The sequence below is a fragment of the Lepidochelys kempii genome, chromosome 24 (assembly GCF_965140285.1).
Source record: "Lepidochelys kempii isolate rLepKem1 chromosome 24, rLepKem1.hap1, whole genome shotgun sequence".
NCBI classification, from domain to species: domain Eukaryota; kingdom Metazoa; phylum Chordata; order Testudines; family Cheloniidae; genus Lepidochelys; species Lepidochelys kempii.
The window spans coordinates 6,839,553-6,860,824 of NC_136403.1; the positions used below are offsets into that span (position 1 = coordinate 6,839,553).

Below are 21,272 nucleotides of genomic sequence, written 5' to 3' on the forward strand. Positions count from 1 at the left end.
TTCGTTCTTCTGAATTGTTCTAATATAACCATATTTGAATCAAATGCAGCAACAGCTGACAAGAAATAGATTGTCCCCAAAGGGTTCTTTAAGAAGCCTCAGTGAAAAGCATCTATCACCACAGCACAACCCCCTCAGCAGTTCCGACCAGGATGTTGGACCCTTTGCACTTGAGCAGCTTACCAGACAGAAACTCTTAGATTTCATCGTTCAGGATATTGTTTGTAACAATCATGCTGTTCACCAAATATCTGCTTTTGTCTTTGCTGGGTAAAGCTTTTGCTTTAGTCATACCATTAAGCTTTAGAATTGAAAAAGGAACCTTTTCAATAAGGCTTTCATGATGTCTGATAGCTTAGGATGCTCTTCCATTTACTTTTGCACAATGTAATCTTGTTGCATTTGTGCTTTTGTTTTAATTCTGAACAATTCAGTTTATTTTGTGCAGATCGTGACCGGCTGAAAATTGACTCTAACAACACACCCTCTTTTATTCCTGCAGTGGTAGAAGTGCAGTTATTTTTGCACCAACTTGAGTCATTCCTGTTTGTGAACATTAATGATACAGCGAAGATCCAGTGCTCTTCCAAAGAACAATTTTTAGCAGGAGGTATAACAGCTCAGTGGTACAGGAGACGGGAAGGTGAGGCCCCCATGTTAATTAAGAGATGCTCAGATAATCAAAATGTAAATAAAGTTGCTTGCATATCGGAAGGACACAACTTGACACTGGAAATCTACAATGCCCAACGGAATGACTCGGGGGTTTATTACTGTACCAATTCCTACATCATCTTGACTTTTGGCTATGGATCCACCCTGATTGTTGGAGGTAAGGAAATAGAACTGAATGGTTAGAAATGAAATATAATGACAATGCAGACATAGTTCATGTGCATGTTAAAATGTTAAAAGCTGGTGTGATAGTTTATCAAAGATTGAATTGTTAGAAGACAGACTGTCTGAATCCAAAAGAAGCGAGTAAACTTTGGTTGCTGAAAGAACAGAAAAATATATTTTGCACAAATAAAATATGCAAATAGTGAAAATGAACTCTTGAAGATTTTCTGTCTTCTTCCTGTTCAGGGCACAAGCTGGGAATATTTTAAACCTTAGAGCCATGTTCAAATGACACAATACTTTGCAATTAGGAAATGTTCTTAGGACTGCATCAGTTCCTAAAATAGCACAGAGTTTCCCTTCTGCTAAGTGGAAATATGTGTTTAGTTTGGGCTGGATATCATTTGTTTTGTCAGATTCTTCATATTTTCCTATTGTACAACACATTTATCCTTTGAGCTACTTTCATCTTGTACGATTAACCCCCTAAATCAAACTGCTGCTCAGCTGAGCATCACACTGAGCTCTGTGCTTTCTCCTGCTCAGACAGTTACACCACCAGCAGTTGGGTGCTGACTCTGGCTCCATCTCCCTACGGCCTCCTCTCCCCCGGGACGGCTGATCTGGCTTGCGTGGTCCACGGAGTTTCCAACCCAGTCCAAATTTCTTGGAGTTTTTCTGGGGATCTGCAGGAACAGGGTCTGATGCATTCGCTGAAAGCAAAGGATGGCTCCTTTGTGTTCATAAATCACATCAGTGTCCCCATGGACACCTGGACCAGTGGGAAGAATTTCACCTGTGATGTTAAATTCAACTCTTCTGGCAAGAGCGTTAAGAAAATTGCCCGGTATATTGAAGGTGAGTGATTTTAAATTAGCTTCTGGGAGTAGAGGGGAGTCAGATAGATAGTCCAGTGAGGTCCTGGTCCATGACTGGGATTCCGAGGCGCTATGATGATTATGACGGTAATTAGACGTTCAAAGTACCTATGGTCCGAGCTTCTTTAATGTAATTTGCAATTAGAGAAAGTTGTGAAGTGTTTGCTAATATGTAGGAGCAGGCAGATCTGCAGAGAATTTTGGGAAAGGAGGAAAGGGGAATTGCAGTGCTCACAGACAGTGATTTTCAATAGAAATTGTCACGCCAACCATAGCTATAAGCACCCTACCAAGTTAAATAATGACTAGTATCAGAGGGAGAAGGGAACAGAGGCACTTAGGTGCAGAGAGCTGTTTCGTGGAGAGGGGTGAAGACAGCTACAGGGAGGATTTTGTAGATGGCAGAAGGTGCAGAGAAGATTCTGATTACAGGGGAAATCATTGGCCTAATGAATAGGGCACAACAGAGGGAGAAAAGTGCTGAAGGCTCCTGTCGTCTCACTCCTCAGGGGTTAAGGCCCATGGTGAAATGGGGTCAGAAGGGAAGAGATGGATGTGGTGGCATCACGATCCTCTTGGCTCGAGTCAGCCACTTACTTGTGTCTGGTTTTTAGCTTCCTCCACAGCCCCTGCCAGGGAGTGCTCACATTACATTGTGCCCCTTGCGGCTGGAGCTGGTCTGCTGCTGCTGGTGGTGTCTCTGAGCCTCGTCTGGACCCTCTGCCCTTCTGCACTAGGTAATAAACACAGCCCAGCCCAGACACTCTCCCGCAGAGAGAAATCCTGCTCCCCTGCTTGCTACTGGGGACTGCAACTGTCCTGTCCAACATATGAACACGCTGCAAATGTCACAACTGCCAGCACTGATCTCCGAATGTTTGTTTTCTGAAACTTGAATGTCCTGTGTTGGGAAAACGGCTTTGTTCTCCGTGACAAAGGGAGCGATGTGGCAAGGCTTCTCCTGCCCATGGCCCGTTGTGTATAGCTCACAAAGAGCACTAGCCTTTCTGACGAGCCCCTCTCATGGTGCCATGCATGGAGATGCCCTGAGCACCCACAGTTCGGATGCACCACTCATCAGTGAACTGCAGCTGGGGGAATGACCGTGGAAGAGGAACTTTGACTGTTGTCTTTGTTTGTTCCAGGATTCCAGCCCAGGGTCTCAGCACCCCCAGCTTCCGAGGAGAACCAGGTACCTCAAGTTACAAGCGATCTCTGTCTATATCAATGTGTGCGGTGTTTGTTGTAGCCGTGTTGGTCCCATATTAGAGAGACAAGGTGGGTGAGGTAATATCTTTTATTAGACCAGCTACTCTTGGGGAGGAAGACACATGTTAGCGTTTACACAGAGCTCCTCTTCAGGTCTGGAACACATACTCAGACTGTCAGTCAATGTGTCTCTCCGCCATTTCCAGTCCCTCAGTCCAACTTCATAGATTTCACACTTAAACTGATTGATCTTGAAGCAAAGGTGAAAGTCAGGTCTAGCTGTTGGAGTAGCAGAAGGGGAAGAAGGAGCTTTAGTGCTACCTCTGGTACCAATTTACTGTGGGATAGTGGGCAAGTCACTTCCTGCTCTGTGACTCAGTTTCCCCATATATAAAAACTAGACTTACTGCGCAAGAATGAGGAGAACTTTAATGTTCTATTGTTACTGACCATACCCTTTACGGGGTTTTTGTGTGCAGCTGGGAACATTTTTGGAATTTAAAAGATAAAGAGCTATAAGAAATTATATTTGTAAAGCACATGAAGATTTTCCAGTGAAAGGTGTTAAGGACCTGATCCAAAGCTTATTGACCTCAGTAGGAGACTGTCCATTTATATGGGGTTTGGATCTGGCAAGTTATTGTCAGTAGTTGAGTTCTGAAAATCAGAATCCAGCGCTGGTTTCAATTCTGATAACACGCACAATTTGTAGGAGAAGTAGGAGAATCAGAGATGAGAGGGAATATTTCATCAGACTAAAATCACTTGGATGTTCAGTTCTGTCTCACTCTACATCCCTTCATTTTACAAGGAGGAGGCTAATTTTACTAACTGTCGCCAAACAGGATGGAATCTTATACTCTCATCTGGATTTTGATTCACGGAATCGCAACAGGCGCACGATGCAGCCATTGGCCAGAGGGAAACGTGTAAAAGCCTGAACTGTCTCATGCAGGGGAATCCGCACGTGGGAACTGATGGCTGGTTCTCTGCTGATCGGACGTAGCAGCCGGAAGAAAGCTCTGTCTGTCGCCTTTTGTACTTATTTTCTCCACTTCTCTGTTTAGAATAAAATACTCAGAAGATCCCCACAGGGTCCAGCCTCATCAGGTGGGAAATCTCCTTTTGGGATATAAAGGCATCATGGTGTAGATGACTTTACACGTCACTTGTATATTAGTTTGGAAGCTCTTTGGGGCAGGGACTGTCTCTTTGTTCTGTGTTTGTTCTGCGCCTAGCACCATGGGGCCCTGGTCCATATCTGGAGCTCCTGGAAGGAAAGGTAATACAATCATCATCCTCCCTGCATCTGTTTAGGGACCCGGACACAGATAAATGGCTGCAGCTCCCCTGCACACAGTGAGGCCAGATGGCAGGAGCCGGCAGAAGGGACGTGCAGCCCCTGTATACTCCATAGCTCCCAGCTCCCCTGATCATCAGCAGGCGCATGCTCCCTTTGCAGTAAGGTTACATGGACGTGCCGTGGGATTGGGAAGGGGAAGGATGGATGCAGGAGGAGCTGGGAGGGATGAGAATCTCTTCCCAGGCCACTGCGGGAGCTGCTACTCCAGTGCTTCTTCTGCAGGCTGCTGCTTTCCCCCATGGGCGAGATTCACAGATCCCCATGCGCCAGCCCCTCTGCGCCATCTAACGAGAACAACACGTTACCGATGACTGGAGCTCTCCTGGTGCCTGAGCCTGCTCGCGCTGCCTGTTTGCATCACAACTTGCTGTTGTTCAAACTGTCATTCGAACTGTCACTCATTAAAAAGGGACGACAATCCTATTAGTGAGGTTTGTGTTGTCTTTATTACCTGTTCAATGCATGAAGCTCAGCTTATTGTGTAATAAGAAAGATGACCTCTTAAATCCCTTGGGCCAGATTCTGCTCTGGTTTGCAGCAGTATAAATCTGGAGGAGCTCTGTTGCAGTCAGTGGAGTTACTCCGGATTTACACCGGTGTCTCTGACAGCAGAATCCGGTCCTTTCTATCCCACTGAGCATCTGTGTTTCTTTTGATGGATGATACAACAAATGTGTTACACAGAACTTGTTGCACGCAGACACCTTCAAACATGACAGATGGTGATCAATTGTTCTTCATTTCCACTAAAGGCAGGACAAGTTATGGGCTTAACCTGCAGCACGGCAGATTTAGGTTAAATGGTAGGAAAAACTTTCTAACTCTCAGGAGAGTTCAGCTCTGGAACTGGCTTCCAAGGGAGGCTGTGGAATCCCCGTCATTGGCAGGTTGAACAAACACCTGTGAGGATGGCCTAGCTTTACTTGTCCAGACCCCCGTGCTGAGGCAGGACCGTGAGGACTTTTCAACTTCTCCTACAGCCTGACATTTCTATGATGCTCTGAATGCCAATAAAAATGAATAACTAAGGGCCTGAATCTGATCTCAGGTTACCCTGAGTACTGAACCCAACTGGGCTGCAGGAGGGCCCAGATTTCTATTATGACTTCAAACTGAGGTCTTGAATGAATGGTGACTTGAAGTCACTGAGGATGCTTTCAGCAAGACAAGAGCAGCTGGCTCTGGTTCCTTGACCAACTTCCCATGTGGGTAATTATGAGAGCTGGTCAGGTCTTTAGAAGGAACATTTCTTTGTCAGAAAATGCCCACTTGTTGAAATGTAGTGGGTTTTTTTTCCATAGGAAAAGGGTGAGCTTTGAATTTTTTGACTTTACAAAAAGTTTCAAAATTGACAAATGAAACCTTCCAGTTCTCCAATTCAAAATGACGCCTTGCTTAGAAGTTTAAGCTAGTTATTGCTGAAATAAAATTTAACATAGTCCAAATTTTATATGGTCATAATTTAAAGGAAACATTTCAAAATTATTAAAACAAAACGCTTCCTTTCATCCAAACCCAGAATGATTTTTTTTCCAGGAAAATATTTGAGATTTTGATTATTTCATCCTAGTTCATGACAGGAAAAGTTTTCAATATCTTGAAAATTTGTGTGGGATGGGAAATCCATTTTCTGCCCAGCCCTGGTAATTACATTAGTGTAAAATGTAGCTGTAGTTGGCTATATTGCTCCTTTTCCCTTCCTACCCTAAGCCACTGTGCAGGGCTACTGTGGGGCTGTCAAACAGCTGCCCCGCTCCACCCCCACAGTGCATGAAGATATTTCTATACACAGAATAAGGGCCCAATCCTGCATGGTGCTGAGGCACCTCCTGTGATGTGCTGGGCAGACACAACACTCTGCAAAGTCAAGGGGAATGGTGGGTGCTCAGCTGCTTTTAGGATCAGCGCCTAAGTCCAGTTCCTTAAAGCAATTTACATTGTAAAGCATTGTGTTTGGATCTCTTGAGCAGTAAATAAAGCATTGTGCTGTTGTCAGTCAGTGTTCCTTGGAGGTTTATAACAGGCGCTTTCTTTTATATGGGACTTTGCTGGGCAGAATTTGTGCTTGAATAGCGTTATGATTTCTATGGTCTCATCTGTACTGCCACTGACAACATTCAGCCCCTTAACAGCGAGCCTGGGGACCTGATTCTCATCTGCATTAAGCCCTTTTCCACCATGGTAAAGCACAGGGGCCTGGAAGTGGCTGTCAGTGTAATTTCTGCTCCTCTAAACTTCTCGTTCCATTGGGGCAAAGGAAAAGCTGTGTAATTGTGAGTAATGCCCTTGGGCTAGAAATCAGGCAGAATCTTGGCCGGTCCAGTCGTCCTTCGTCAGGCCAATCTCCTGCTTCCACGTAACACTGCGTCAGTCAGGGACTGCAGGATTTAGCCCGGGTCATGCCCCAACCATGGGAGGGAGGGAGTGAAAGGGAAGGCAGGAAGAAGGTAGATGGTCCCCAGCATTAGAGCGTTGCTGGGAAGGGGGTTGTAACCGATCGATCCCCCCTTTGCCAGTGGAGCTGCAGCCAGTCAGTCCAGTCTCAGAAAATGGAGTAGGGTCTAAGGAGACGTGGACAAGTAACCGAGGGAATCTGGCCTTTTCTGAGCCAATGGCTCTATTCGCTAGCCCATGTTGCCCTCTATTGTCAGCTGTTTCAGAAGGGTCACTGATAGATGCACTTTCCTTTTTGTGCAGCCAGACGCAGCTTTTTAACCAGACCCGTTCAGTTTGTTTTTAGCCAGTTTATTGATAGATCCAAGCGGAGGCCCTTAACTTCCATTGACTTCAGTAGGAGTGAGGCTCCTAACCCACCTAGCCATGTTTGAAAATCCCACGAGGCACCTCTCTGCTTTATAGGCACCAAAATACTTTTGACCATCTGGCCCTAAGTCACTGCTGAGAATGGGACTTGTACTCTTGAAAATTGCATTCCACGTTGTCTTCTTTCTCAAATGTCAGAGCTTTCAGTGTGATTATTTAAGGTACAATTAAAGTCCTCCAAGACAAGATGCCGAACAATCATTACATATCTGTGTTGTACCACCCAGAAAGATGATACCTTAAACCAAACATGGAAGACTGGGCAGAGACTTACGTTGGGAGTCTCAGAAGACCTTAGTGATTTAGGAGCATTCTCCTTTGAAAGTCAAAGGGACTTGTGCTCTGAAGTCATGGGGATTTGTTTCTATAGATCATCCATATTCTGGATGTTTAAATTTATTCTCAATTATCATAGTACACCCCTGAGCCACTGCAATGCAGAGAAATTCTACAAGATATGCTGTAGCCTCTTTAACCCACCCCTCTAGTATCTATCACCACAGCACACCCTCCTTGGAGGCGTTCCTCACTGGACATAATCAAGACACTGTACCCAGTCACTGCAGCAGTGCACTGGGCATCAGCCTTTGGGCCAGTGTGTCAGGATTTTGTTCTACTTGTTTAATGAAAATGATCTTTGCCGAGTATCTGGTTTTATCTTCCTTAGGTAAAACTTCTGCATTAAGCTTTGGAATTGAGAGAACAGCCTCTTCAGTAGGACACCAGTGTTGACTATGATATGTTTTCAAGCTTTAGCTGCATTTTAATAGCAGGTTATTTTAGCATTTAGGCTGCAGAGCACAGATGTTATCAGATTAAATAAATTCTAGTGCTGAGCTATCCATTCCATCTGTGGCAGTTGGAGACCTGATGGAAACTGACTATAACAATATTTTATTTCTCCAGTGCTGGGAGTGCAGTTATTTCTGCACCAGACTCAGCGGATCCAGTTTGTTGAAGTTAATGACACCGCCAAGATCCACTGTTCTTCCACAGAAGACTTGAAAGGAGGAGGATGGAAGGTGTTTTGGTATTTGAGAAGAGAAGGTGAGAAACCCACCTGCATTAAGCACTGTTTTGATGACCAAAATGTAAGTAAATTTGCTTGCAAACATGAAAGACACAGCTCTACACTGGAAATCAGCACTATCCAAAAGACGGAGTCTGGTATTTACTACTGTGCATATAAATACAGCAGCTACCTGATCTTCGGGAATGGATCCTCGCTGATTGTTGGAGGTAAGGAACCACATAACTTGTTTAAGGAGACTAATAATTGATTAACAACCCATATTTCATGTTCCTATTAACATGAAACAAGATACCATAGCTATTGATGAATGGTTCAAAGGAAAGCATGCTTTAATGCAAACAGTTCAGCTAAACATGAAATACTATGGGTACAGAGGGGATATAATACACATACATTTTATAAGTAAAAATGTTAAAACTTGAAAGTGCCAAAAATAAACTATTGACGTTTCTCTGACTGTTCAGGGCACCCAGGTAGGGAATATTTCTAACCTAAGAGCCTCGACTACATGAAACTATATGTTGAGTTAATGAAATGTTTATAAAAAGTTTAAAATTTGCACACAATTTTCCTCCTGGCTAGTGCAGATACGTATTGCTCTACAATCTAGTTAGAGGTAGTGTGGTGATTTACTATTTCCTTCTTTAATAGATGTGTTTCTTGGAATTAATGTCTCAGTGATTGTTGTAGCTACGTTGGTTTCAGGGTATTAGAGACACAAGGTGGGTGAGGTAATAGCTTTTATGGGACCAGCTTCTGTTGGTGAGAGAGACGAGCTTTCGAGCTGGCAAGGAGCTCTGAGTAAATTCCCAGACCTGAAGAAGAGCTCTGTGTAAGCTCAAAAGCTTATCTCTCTCACCAAGAAGTGAGAGAAGTCCTAGTGAAAGACTAACATCTTTAATCAGACTGCAGCTCACTAAATTCTCCACCTTCTTCTGCTCAGACAGTTATACCAAGAACAGCTGGGTGATGCTTCTGGTCCCATTTCCACATGGCAGTCAAGTCACTGGGGCAGCGAATCTGGCCTGTGTGATCCATGGAGTGTCCAGCCCGGTCCATGTTTCCTGGAGCGTTTCTGGGGAGCTGCAGGAACAGGGGCTGACACGCTCACTGAAAGCAAAGGATGGATCTTTAACCCTCATAAATCACATCAGCGTCCCCATGGACACCTGGACCAGTGGGAAGAATTTCACCTGTGAAGTCAAATTCAACTCTTCCGGCAACAGTGTGAAGAAAAGTACCAGATATTCTGCAGGTGAGTGATACTATATTTGAGACCAAGGGAGACTCAGATGTGAAATAGGGGTGAAGTGGCCACAGTCAGAGCTCCTTCTACGTAACTTTCCATCACAGAAAGCTGGAATATTCTATGTCTTAGTTAGAATTTCTCTAGAGAATTTGGGGAAAAGTCACGTGAGACATTACAGGGATCACAGGACAATGTAGCTCTGATCTCTAAGGGGGCTTTCACCCAGACTGTCCATATAAAGCACTGTAAACAGTTAAGTAATAATAAATACCAGGAGTAAAGGGGAATTCAGAGGCATTTGAGAAGAGAGATGTGTTCCAGTGAGATATGCAAAGTGATGGGGAGGCGATGAGGTGAGGAGAGACCTAGAGTGAGGATTTTGTAGATGGCAAAAGGTCCAGAGAAGATTCTGATTACAGGGGAAAGAATTTGCCTAAGGGAAAGGGGCAACACAGAGGGTGAAAGGTGCTGAAGGCTCCTGTCGCCTCTCTCCTTAGGGGTTAAGGCCTGTGGTGAAATGCGGATCAGGAGGGGAGAGCTGGATGTGGTGGCATCACGACCCTCTTGGCTCAAGTCAGCCACTTACTTGTGTCTGGTTTTTAGCTTCCTCCACAGCCCCTGCCAGGGAGTGCTCACTTTACATTGTGCCCCTTGCGGCTGGAGCTGGTCTGCTGCTGCTGGTGGTGTCTCTGAGCCTCGTCTGGACCCTCTGCCCTTCCACGCTAGGTAATAAACACAGCTCAGCCCAGACACTCCCCCACTGAGAGAAATCCTGCTCCCCTGCTTGCTACTGGGGACTGCAACTCTCCCGTCCAACACACGAACACGCTGCAAATGTCACAACTGCCGGCACTGATCTCCGAATGTTTGTTTTCCGAAACTTGAATGTCCTGTGTCGGGAGAACGGCTTTGTTCTCCGTGACAAAGGGAGCGATGTAGAAAGGCTTCTACTGCCCCTGGCCCAGGCACCTTGTCTATAGCTCACAAAGAGCACTAGCCTTTCTGACGAGCCCCTCTCCATTTGCCATCATGGAGGTGCCCTGCGCACCCACAGCTCGGACGCACCATTAGTCAGTAACTACAGCTGGGGAGTGACCGTGGAAGAGGAACTTTGACTGTTGTCTTTGTTTGTTCCAGGATTCCAGCCCAGGGTCTCAGCACCCCCAGCTTCCGAGGAGCCCCAGGTACGGCTCTTTACAGACTGTTTCTATCTAAATCAACGTGTGCAGTGTTTGTTGTAGCCGTGTTGGTCCCATATTAGAGAGACAAGGTGGGTGAAGTAATAACTTTTATTGGACCAACTACTCTTTGGTGAGGAAGACACGCTTTCGAGCTTACACAGAGCCCCTCTTCAGGTCAAGAACATGTACTCAGAGTGTCAGTTTCTCTCAGCCAATTCTAGTCCCTCAGTCCAACTTCATAGATTTCATACTTAAACAGATTGATCTTGAAGCGAAGGTGAATGTGAGATCTAGCTGTTGGAGTAGCAGAAGGGGAGCAAGGAGCTTTAATACTACCTCTGGTACCAGTTTACTGTGGGATAGTGGGCAAGTCACTTACTGCTCTGTGACTCAGTTTCCCCATGTGCAAAAAATGGATAAGAAGATTAACTGCGCAAGAATGATGAGAACTTTAATGTTCTATTGTTACTGACCATACTCTTTACAGGGTTTTTGTGTGCAGCTGGGAACATTTTTGACATTTTAAAGATAAAGAGCGATAAGAAATTATATTTGTTAGGTGCATGAAGATTTTCCAGTGCAAGGTGCTGTGGGCCTGATCCAAAGCTCCCTGACTTCAATAGGAGACTGTCCATTTATATGGGGTTTGGATCTGGCAAAATATGATCAGCAGGTGAGTTCTTAAAGACAGAATCCAGTGATGGTTTTGTACACACACAATTTAGAGGACAAGCAGGAGAATCCAAGATAAGAGGGAATTTTCCACAAGGCTAAACTCGCTTGTATGTTCAGTTATGTCAAGCTTGATCTCAGCTCTGTCTGATCACCTCCTTCATTTTGCAAGGCGGTGGCTAATTTTTCTAACTGTTGCCAAACAGGGTGGAATCTTATACGCTCATCTGGATTTTGATTCACGGAATCGCAACGGGCGCACGATGCAGCGACCGGCCAGAGGGAAACGTGTAAAACCCTGAACTGTCAAGCGCAGGGAAATCCACACGTGGGAACCGATGGCTGGTTCTCTGCTGATTGGACATAGCAGCTGGAAGAAGCCTCTGTTTGTCTCCGTCTCCTTTCTTTTTGTATTTTTTCTACTTCTCTGTTTAGAATAAAAAGCTCAGAAGATCCCCACAGGGTCCAGCCTCATCAGGTGGGAAATCTCCTTTTGCGGTATAAAGGCATCATGGTGTAGATGACTTTACACATCACTTGTGTATTAGATTGGAAGCTCTTTGGGGCAGGGAGTGTCTCTTTGTCTTATGTTTTGTGCAACGTCTAGCACAGAGAGGCTCTGGTCCATAACTGGGGCTCCTGGGTGCTATGGTAATACAATCATCATCCTCCTCATCATCATCCTCCCTCTCTCTGCAGAGGGACATGGACACAGCTGAACGGCTGCAGCTTCCCTGCACAAAGAGTGAGGCCAGATGGCAGAAGCCGGCAGAGGGGACGTGCAGCCCCTGTCTACGCCACAGCTCCCAACTCCCCTGATCCTCAGCAGGCGCATGCTCCCTTTGCAGTAAGGTTACATGGACGTGCCATGGGATTGGGAAGGGGAAGGATGGATGCGGGAGCAGCTGGGAGGGATGAGAATCTCTTCCCAGGCCACTGCGGGAGCTGCTACTCCAGTGCTTCCTCTGCAGGCTGCTGCTTTCCCCCATGGGCGAGATTCACAGAGCCCCATGGGCCAGCCCCTCTGCGCCATCTAATGAGAACAACACGTTATCGGTGACTGGAGCTCTCCTAGGCCCTGAGCCTGCACGCGCTGCCTGTTTACATCACAACTTGTTGTTCAAGCTGTCATTCGAACTGTCACTCATTAAAAACAGACGGCAACCCCACTAGTGATGTTTGTTTTGCCTCTTTTACCTGTTCAATGCATCAATCTCACTTTATTGTGTAATAAGAATGGTGACCTCTTAAATTCTTTGGGCCCAATTCTGCTCTGGTTTACAGCAGTGTAAATCTGTAGGAGCTCTGTTGCAGTCACTGGAGTTACTCCAAATTCATTCCGGTGTCTCTGAGAGCAGAATCTGGCCCTTTCTATCTAACTTAGCATCTGCGTTTCTTTTGGTGGATGCTACAGCCAATGTGTTACACAGAACCGATGCAGTGAGCTGTAGCTCATGAAAGCTTATGCCTAAATAAACTGGTTAGTCTCTAATGTGACACAAGTCCTCCTGTTCTTTTGGCGAATACAGACTAACACGGCTGCTCCTCTGAAACGGAACGTCTTGCACGCACACCTTCAAAATATGGTGGATGGTGATCATTTCCACTAAAGGCAGGACAAGTTGTGGGCTTAATCTGCCGCAAGGGAGATTTAGGTTAAATGGTAGGAAAAACTTTCTAACTCTCAGGGGAGTTCAGCTCTGGAACTGGCTTCCAAGGGAGGTTGTGGAATCCCCGTCACTGGCGGTTTTAAAGAACAGGTTGAACAAACACCTGTCAGGCATGGCCTAGCTTTACTTGTCCAGGCCCCTGTGCTGAGGCAGGACCTTGATGACTTGTCAACTTCCCCTACAGCCTGACATGTCTATGATTCTCTGAGTGCCGATAAAAAATGAATGGCTAAGGGCCTGAATCTGATTTCCGGTTACTCTGAGGACTGAACCTAACAGGGCTGCAGGAGGGCCCTGATTCCCAATGAGCCTTCATATTGAGGACTTGAATGAATGGTGACTTGAAGTCACTGAGGATGCTTTCAGCAAGATGAGAGCAGCTGGCTCTGGTTCCTTGGCCAACTTCCCATTTGGGTTATTACGAGAGATGGTCAAGTCTTTAGAGGGACCATTTCTTTGTCAGAAAACTCCTATTTGTTGAAATGGAGATTTTTTTTCCCATGGGAAAAGGGTCAGCTTTGATGAATGTTTTGACTTCACAAAAAGTTTCAGAATTGAAAAATGAACCATTCTGGTTCTCCAGTTCAAAATGACGCCATGCTTAGAAGTTTAAGCTAGTTATTGATTCAATAAAATGTAACCTGGTCAAAATTTCATATGGTGAAAATTGAAAGGAAACATTTCAAAATTCTTAAAACAAAATGCTTCCTTTCATCCAAACCGATGATGATTTTTGGTTCCAGGAAAATTTTTGAGATTTTGATTATTCTATCCTAGTTAGTGAGAGGAAAAGTTTTCAGTATCTTGAAAATTTGTGTGGGGTGGGAAATCCATTTTCTGCCTAGCCCTGGTAATTACATTCATGTAAAATTGCTCGTGTCGCTGCAGTTGGCTACATTGCACCTTTCCACTTCCTGCCCTAAGGCACTGCGCAGGGCTGCTGTGGGTCTGTCAAACAGCTGCCCCGCTCCACCCTCACCGTGCATGAAGAGATTTTTATACACAGTGTAAAAGCCCAATCCTGCAAGGTGCTGATGCATTGACTGTGATGTGCTGGGCAGACACAACACTCTGCAAAGTCAAGGGGAATGGTGGGTGCTCGGCTGCTTTTAGGTTCAGTGCCTAAGTCCAGTTTCTTAAAGCAATTTACATTGTAAAGCATTGTGTTGGGATCCCTCGAGCAGTAAGTAAAGCATTGTGCTGTTGTCAATCAGTGTTCCTGGGAGGTTTATAACAGGCGCTTTCTTTTATAAGGGATTTTGCTGGGCAGCCACTGTGCTTGAATAACGTTATGATTTCTATGGTCTCATCTGTACTGCCACTGACAACATTCAGCCCCTTAACAGTGAGCCTGGGGACCTGATTCTCGTCTGCATTAAGCCCTTTTCCACCATGGTAACGTACAGGAGCTTGGAAGTGGGTGTCATTGTAATTTCTGCTCCTCTAAACTCCTCGTTCCATTGGGGCAAAGGAGAAGCTGTGTAATTGTGAGTAATGCCCTTGGGCTAGAAATCAGGCAGAATCTTGGCCAGTCCAGTCGTCCTTCGTCAGGCCAAACTCCTGCTTCCACGTAACACTGTGTCAGTCAGGGACTGCAGGATTTAGCCCGGGTCACGCCCCAACCATGGGAGGGAGGGAGTGAAAGGGAAGGCAGGAAGAAGGTAGATGGTCCCCAGCATTAGAGTGTTGCCTGGAAGGAGGTTGTAACAGATCGATCCCCACTTTGCCAGGGGAGCTGCAGCCAGTCAGTCCAGTCTCAGAACATGGAGTAGGGTCTAAGGAGACGTGGACAAGTAACCGAGGGAATCTGGTCTTTTCTGAGCCAATGGCTCTGTTCGCTAGCCCATGTTGCCCTCTATTGTCAGCTGTTTCAGAAGGGTCACTGATAGATGCACTTTCCTTTTTGTGCAGCCAGACGCAGCTTTTTAACCAGCCCCGTTCAGTTTGGTTTTAGCCAGTTTATTGCTAGATCCAAGCGGAGGCCCTTAACTTCCATTGACTTCAGTAGGAGTGAGGCTCCTAACCCACCTAGCCATGTTTGAAAATCCCGCGAGGCACCTCTCTGCTTTATAGGCACTGAAATACTTTTGACCATCTGGCCCTAAGTCACTGTTGAGAATGGGACTTGTACTCTTGAAAATTGCATTCCACGTTGTCTTCTTTCTCAAATGTCAGAGCTTTCAGTGTGATTATTTAAGGTACAATTAAAGTCCTCCAAGACAAGATGCCGAACAATCATTACATATCTGTGTTGTACCACCCAGAAAGATGATACCTTAAACCAAACATGGAAGACTGGGCAGAGACTTACATTGGGAGTCTCAGAAGACCTTAGTTGATTTAGCAGCATTCTCCTTTGAAAGTCAAAGGGACTTGTGCTCTGAAGTCATGGGGATTTGTTTCTATAGATCATCCATATTCTGGATGTTTAAATTTATTCTCAATTATCATAGTACACCCCTGAGCCACTGCAATGCAGAGAAATTCTACAAGATATGCTGTAGCCTCTTTAACCCACCCCTCTAGTATCTATCACCACAGCACACCCTCCTTGGAGGCGTTCCTCACTGGACATAATCAAGACACTGTACCCAGTCACTGCAGCAGTGCACTGGGCATCAGCCTTTGGGCCAGTGTGTCAGGATTTTGTTCTACTTGTTTAATGAAAATGATCTTTGCCGAGTATCTGGTTTTATCTTCCTTAGGTAAAACTTCTGCATTAAGCTTTGGAATTGAGAGAACAGCCTCTTCAGTAGGACACCAGTGTTGACTATGATATGTTTTCAAGCTTTAGCTGCATTTTAATAGCAGGTTATTTTAGCATTTAGGCTGCAGAGCACAGATGTTATCAGATTAAATAAATTCTAGTGCTGAGCTATCCATTCCATCTGTGGCAGTTGGAGACCTGATGGAAACTGACTATAACAATATTTTATTTCTCCAGTGCTGGGAGTGCAGTTATTTCTGCACCAGACTCAGCGGATCCAGTTTGTTGAAGTTAATGACACCGCCAAGATCCACTGTTCTTCCACAGAAGACTTGAAAGGAGGAGGATGGAAGGTGTTTTGGTATTTGAGAAGAGAAGGTGAGAAACCCACCTGCATTAAGCACTGTTTTGATGACCAAAATGTAAGTAAATTTGCTTGCAAACATGAAAGACACAGCTCTACACTGGAAATCAGCACTATCCAAAAGACGGAGTCTGGTATTTACTACTGTGCATATAAATACAGCAGCTACCTGATCTTCGGGAATGGATCCTCGCTGATTGTTGGAGGTAAGGAACCACATAACTTGTTTAAGGAGACTAATAATTGATTAACAACCCATATTTCATGTTCCTATTAACATGAAACAAGATACCATAGCTATTGATGAATGGTTCAAAGGAAAGCATGCTTTAATGCAAACAGTTCAGCTAAACATGAAATACTATGGGTACAGAGGGGATATAATACACATACATTTTATAAGTAAAAATGTTAAAACTTGAAAGTGCCAAAAATAAACTATTGACGTTTCTCTGACTGTTCAGGGCACCCAGGTAGGGAATATTTCTAACCTAAGAGCCTCGACTACATGAAACTATATGTTGAGTTAATGAAATGTTTATAAAAAATTTAAAATTTGCACACAATTTTCCTCCTGGCTAGTGCAGATACGTATTGCTCTACAATCTAGTTAGCGGTAGTGTGGTGATTTACTATTTCCTTCTTTAATAGATGTGTTTCTTTGAATTAATGTCTTAGTTAGAATTTCTCTAGAGAATTTGGAGAAAGGTGAATTGAGACATTACAGGGACCACAAGACAAAGTAGCTCTGATCTCTAGGGCAGCTTTCACCCAGATTGTACATATGAATCCCTGTAGAGAGCTAAATAATAATAAATACCAGGAGTAAAGGGGAATTGAGAGGTATTTGAGAAGAGAGATGTTTTCCAAAGACAGATTTCATAGTGGAAGCTGAGTTAGTCTGTATCAGCAAAAGCAACGAGGAGTCCTTGTGGCACCTTAGAGACTAACAAATGTATTTGGGCATAAGCTTTCATGGGCTAGAACCCACTTCATCAGATGCATGGAGTGGAAAATACAGGAGCAGGTATAAATACATGAAAAGATGGGAGTTGCCTTACCAAGTGTGAGGTCAGTCTAACGAGACAATTCACTTAGCAGCAGGACACCAAGGGAGGAAAAATAACTTTTGAAGCGGTAGTGACAGTGGCCCATTTCAGACTATTTCCCCAATACTAATTTCCCCCTACTCTTACTCACACCTTCTTGTCAACTGTCTGTTTATTTGGTTTTTCCACAGCCCCTGCCAGCAAGTGCTCACATTACATTGTGCCCCTTGCGGCTGGAGCTGGTCTGCTGCTGCTGGTGGTGTCTCTGAGCCTCGTCTGGACCCTCTGCCCTTCCACGCTAGGTAATAAACACAGCCCAGCCCAGACACTCCCCCACTGAGAGAAATCCTGCTCCCCTGCTTGCTACTGGGGACTGCAACTGTCCCGTCCAACACATGAACACGCTGCAAATGTCACAACTGCCAGCACTGATCTCCGAATGTTTGTTTTCTGAAACTTGAATTTCCTGTGTCAGGAGAACGGCTTTTTCTCCGTGTCCAAGGGAGCAATGTAGCTTCTACTGCCCATGGCCGAGGCGCCTTGTCTGTAGTTCACAAAGAGCACTAGCCTTTCCGATGAGCCCCTCTCATTGTGCCGTGCATGGTGGTGCACTGCGCACCCACCGCTCGGACGCACCATTAGCCAGTAAGTACAGCTGGGGGAGTGACCGTGGAAGAGGAACTTTGACTGTTGTCTTTGTTTGTTCCAGGATTCCAGCCCAGGGTCTCAGCACCCCCAGCTTCCGAGGAGCCCCAGGTACGGCTCTTTGCAAACTATCTGTGTCTAAATCAATGTGTCTGTCTTAGACATTTCTAATCCATCAGCTTCATATATTTGGCACTTAAACTGATTGATCTGGAAGGAGGAGGTGAAAGTGAGATCTAGCTGTTGGAGTAGCAGGAAGGGAGGTCCGAGTCTTACTGTGAGCTTTAATACTAGCTACTGATAATGGGCAAGTCACTTACTACTCTGACTCAGTTTCCCCATGTGTAAAAAGTGGATAACTAGACTTACTGTACAAGGATGATGGGAAGTTGGATGTTTTATTGGTTCTGACTGTACCCTTTACAGGGTTTTTGTGCAGCTGGGAACATTTTTGGCACTTAAAAGATAAAGAGCTATAACAAATTATATTTGTAAGGCACATGAAGATTTTCCAGTGACAGGTGCCGTGGGCCTGATTCAAAGCTCAGTGACCTCATAGGAGACATGGGGTTTGGATCTGGCAAAATAGTATCAACAGGTGAGTTCTTAAAGTCAGAATCCAGGGCTGGTTTCCATTCTGAGAACACGCACCGTTTATAGGACAAGCAGGAGAATCAGAGATGAGAGGGAATTTTTAATCAGGCTAAACTCACTTAGATGTTCAGTTCTGTCTCAGCTTGTGTCCCTTCATTTTACAAGAAGGGGGCTAATTTTACTAAATGTCGCCAAACAGGGTGAAATCTTACACGCTCATCTGGATTGCGATTCACGGAATCGCAACGGGCGCACAATGCAGCGATCGGTCAGAGGGAAACGTGTAAAACCCTGAACTCTCTGGTGCAGGGGAATCCACACGTGGGAACTGATGGCTGGTTCTCTGCTGATTGGAAGTAGCAGCTGGAAGAAGGCTCTGTCTGTCTCAGTCTCCTTTCTTTTTGTATTTTCTCCCCTTCTCTGTTTCGAAATAAAAGGTCAGAAGACCCCCACAGAGTCCAGCCTCATCAGGTGGGAAATCTCCTTTTTCGGATATAAAGGCATCATGGTGTAGATGATTTTACACGTCACTTGTGTATTAGATTGGAAGCTCTTTGGGGCAGGGACTGTCTCTTTGTTCTGTGTTTTGTGCAGTGCCTAGCACAACTGGGGCTCCTGGATGCTATGGTAACACAATAATTGTCATCATCATCATGATCCCCCACGTGCAGAGGGACCCAGGCACAGCTGAACGGCTGCAGCTTCCCTGCAGAGAGTGAGGCCAGATGGCAGGAGCCTGCAGAGGGGACGTGCAGCCCCTGTATACGCCACAGCTCCCAGCTTCCCTGATCCTTAGCAGGCACATGGTCCCTTTGCAGTAACGTTACATGGGCGTGCAATGGGATTGTGAAGGGGAAGGATGGATGCGGGAGGAGCTGAGAGGGATGAGAATTTCTCCCCAGGCCAGTGCGGGAGCTGCTATTCCAGGGCTGCCTCTGCAGGCTGCTGCTTCCCCATCATGAGCAAGATTCACAGGCCCCCATGCACCAGCCCCTCTGCACCATCTAACGATAAGAACACGTTATCGATGACTGGAGCTCTCCTAGGCCCTGAGCCTGCACGCTCTGCCTGTTTACATCACAACTTGTTGTTTTTCAAGCTGTCATTCTGTCTCTCATTAAAAAGGGATGGCAACCCCACTAGTGATTTGTGTGTGTTGCCTTTTTTACCTGCTCAATGCATCAAGCTCAGCTTATTGTGTAATAAGAACGGTGACCTCTTAAATTCCTTGGGCCAGAGTCTGCTCTGGTTTGCAGCAGTGTAAACCTGGAGGAGCTCTGTTATAGTCAGTGGAGTTACTCTGGATTTACACCAGTGTCTCTGGAAGCAGCATCTGGCCCTTTTTAATCCCACTTAGCCTCTGTGTTTCTTTTGATGGATGATACAACAAATGTGTTACACACCACTTGTTCCACACACATCTTGGAATAGGGTAAGGGCTGTTTTGAAGAGGATGGTGATCAATTGTTCTCCATGCCCAAGGGAAGATGGACAAGAAGTTATGGGCTTAATCTGAATCAAGGTGATTTAGGTTAGATATTAGGGAAAACTTTCTAACTTTAAGGGGAGTTCAGCTCTGAAACAGGCGTCCAAGGAAGGTTGTGGAATCCCCATCATTGGAGGTTGAAAGAATACATTGGACCTGTCAGGGATGGTCTAAGTTAACTTATCCAGACCTCTGTGCTAAGGCAGCACCTTGATGACTTTTCAAGGTCCCTTAAAGCCTGAAATTTCTGTGATTCATTTTTTCATGGACATTCATAGAATGACGAAGGGCCTGAATCTGATCTTGTATTACCCTGAGTAGTGAACCCAATGGGGCTGCAAGAGGGTCCAGATTTCCAATGAGTCTTCAAACTGAGGTCTTGAATGAATGTTAACTTGCAGTCCCTGAGGGTGCTTTCCTCAATTTATCTTAAAGTTTCATAACTGAAAAATGAATAATTCCGGTTCTCCAGTTCAAAATGCTTAGCAGTTTAAACTAATTATAGTTGTAAAAAAATAACACGGTCAAAATTTGACATGGTCAAAATTGAAAGGAAAAATTTCAAAATTGTTAAACCAAAATGCTTCCTTTCCCCCAAACCAGAAATGATCTTTGGATTTTTGGTTCAAGAAAAATGTTTGAGATTTTGATTTTCATCCTAGCTCAAGACAGGAAAATTTTTCGATCTTTTAACAATTTTTGTGGGATGGAAAAACCATCTTCTGCCCAGCCTCTGTAATCACATGAGTGTAAAATGTAGCTACATGGCTCCTGCCCTAAGCCACTGTGCAGGGCTGCTGTGGGGCTGTCAAACAGCTGTCCCACCCCACCCCTGCAGTGGATGGATGAAGATATGTCTAGACACAGCATAAGGGCCCAATCCTGCATGGTGCTGAGGCACCTGCTGGGATGTGCTAGACACCTACAACTCTCAGCAAAGTCCCGGGGAGTGGTGGGCGCTCAGCTGCTTTTAGGATCAGAACCTACTTTCAGTTCCTTAAAGCACTGCACGTATTCTGCTGGGATCCCGGGAGCAATAAAGCATCGTGCCATTGTTAAGCGGTATTACTTGGAGGTTTAGAACAGGCACTTTCTCTTATAAGGGACTTTGCTGGGGAAACATTGTGCTTGACTAGCATTAAGATTTCTATATTCTTGTCTGTGGTACCACTGACAACATTCAGTGTCTTAACAGCGAGTCTGGGGACATGAGAACATAGTGCAAAGGACAATCAGGTCTCTTGATGATTAAGCCCCTTTCCACCATGGTAACACACAGGGGCCTGGAAGTGGGTGTCAGTGTAATTTCTGCTCCTCTAAACTCCCCGTTCCATTGGTGCAAAGGGGAAGCTGTGTAATTGTGAGTAATGCCCTTGGGCTAGAAATCAGGCAGAATCTTGCCCAGTCCAGTCGTCGTCCATCAGCCAAACTCCTGCTTCCACGTAACACTGCCTCAGTCAGGGACTGCAGGAGTCTGGCCAGGTCGCTCCCCAGCAGTGGGAGGGTGGG

General features: G+C 45.3%; 2 protein-coding genes across 2 annotated transcripts; both read left to right on the forward strand.

The window, feature by feature from the left end:
* The first annotated feature begins 233 nt into the window (after nucleotides 1-233).
* On the forward strand, nucleotides 234-4,368 carry LOC140902745 (uncharacterized). Its single transcript, XM_073323123.2, has 6 exons — nucleotides 234-270; nucleotides 503-832; nucleotides 1,387-1,698; nucleotides 2,345-2,455; nucleotides 2,864-2,910; nucleotides 3,773-4,368. Exons 1-6 carry the CDS (start codon nucleotides 234-236, stop codon nucleotides 3,866-3,868), a joined length of 933 nt encoding a protein of 310 aa, XP_073179224.1. The 3' UTR covers nucleotides 3,869-4,368.
* Nucleotides 4,369-7,692: 3,324 nt separating this feature from the next.
* On the forward strand, nucleotides 7,693-11,839 carry LOC140902744 (immunoglobulin kappa light chain). The gene is made up of 6 exons (XM_078850511.1): nucleotides 7,693-7,780; nucleotides 8,020-8,352; nucleotides 9,090-9,401; nucleotides 9,999-10,121; nucleotides 10,533-10,579; nucleotides 11,455-11,839. The coding sequence occupies exons 1-6, from the start codon at nucleotides 7,738-7,740 to the stop codon at nucleotides 11,548-11,550; spliced, it is 954 nt and encodes a 317-aa protein (XP_078706637.1). The 5' UTR covers nucleotides 7,693-7,737; the 3' UTR covers nucleotides 11,551-11,839.
* Nucleotides 11,840-21,272: the final 9,433 nt, after the last annotated feature.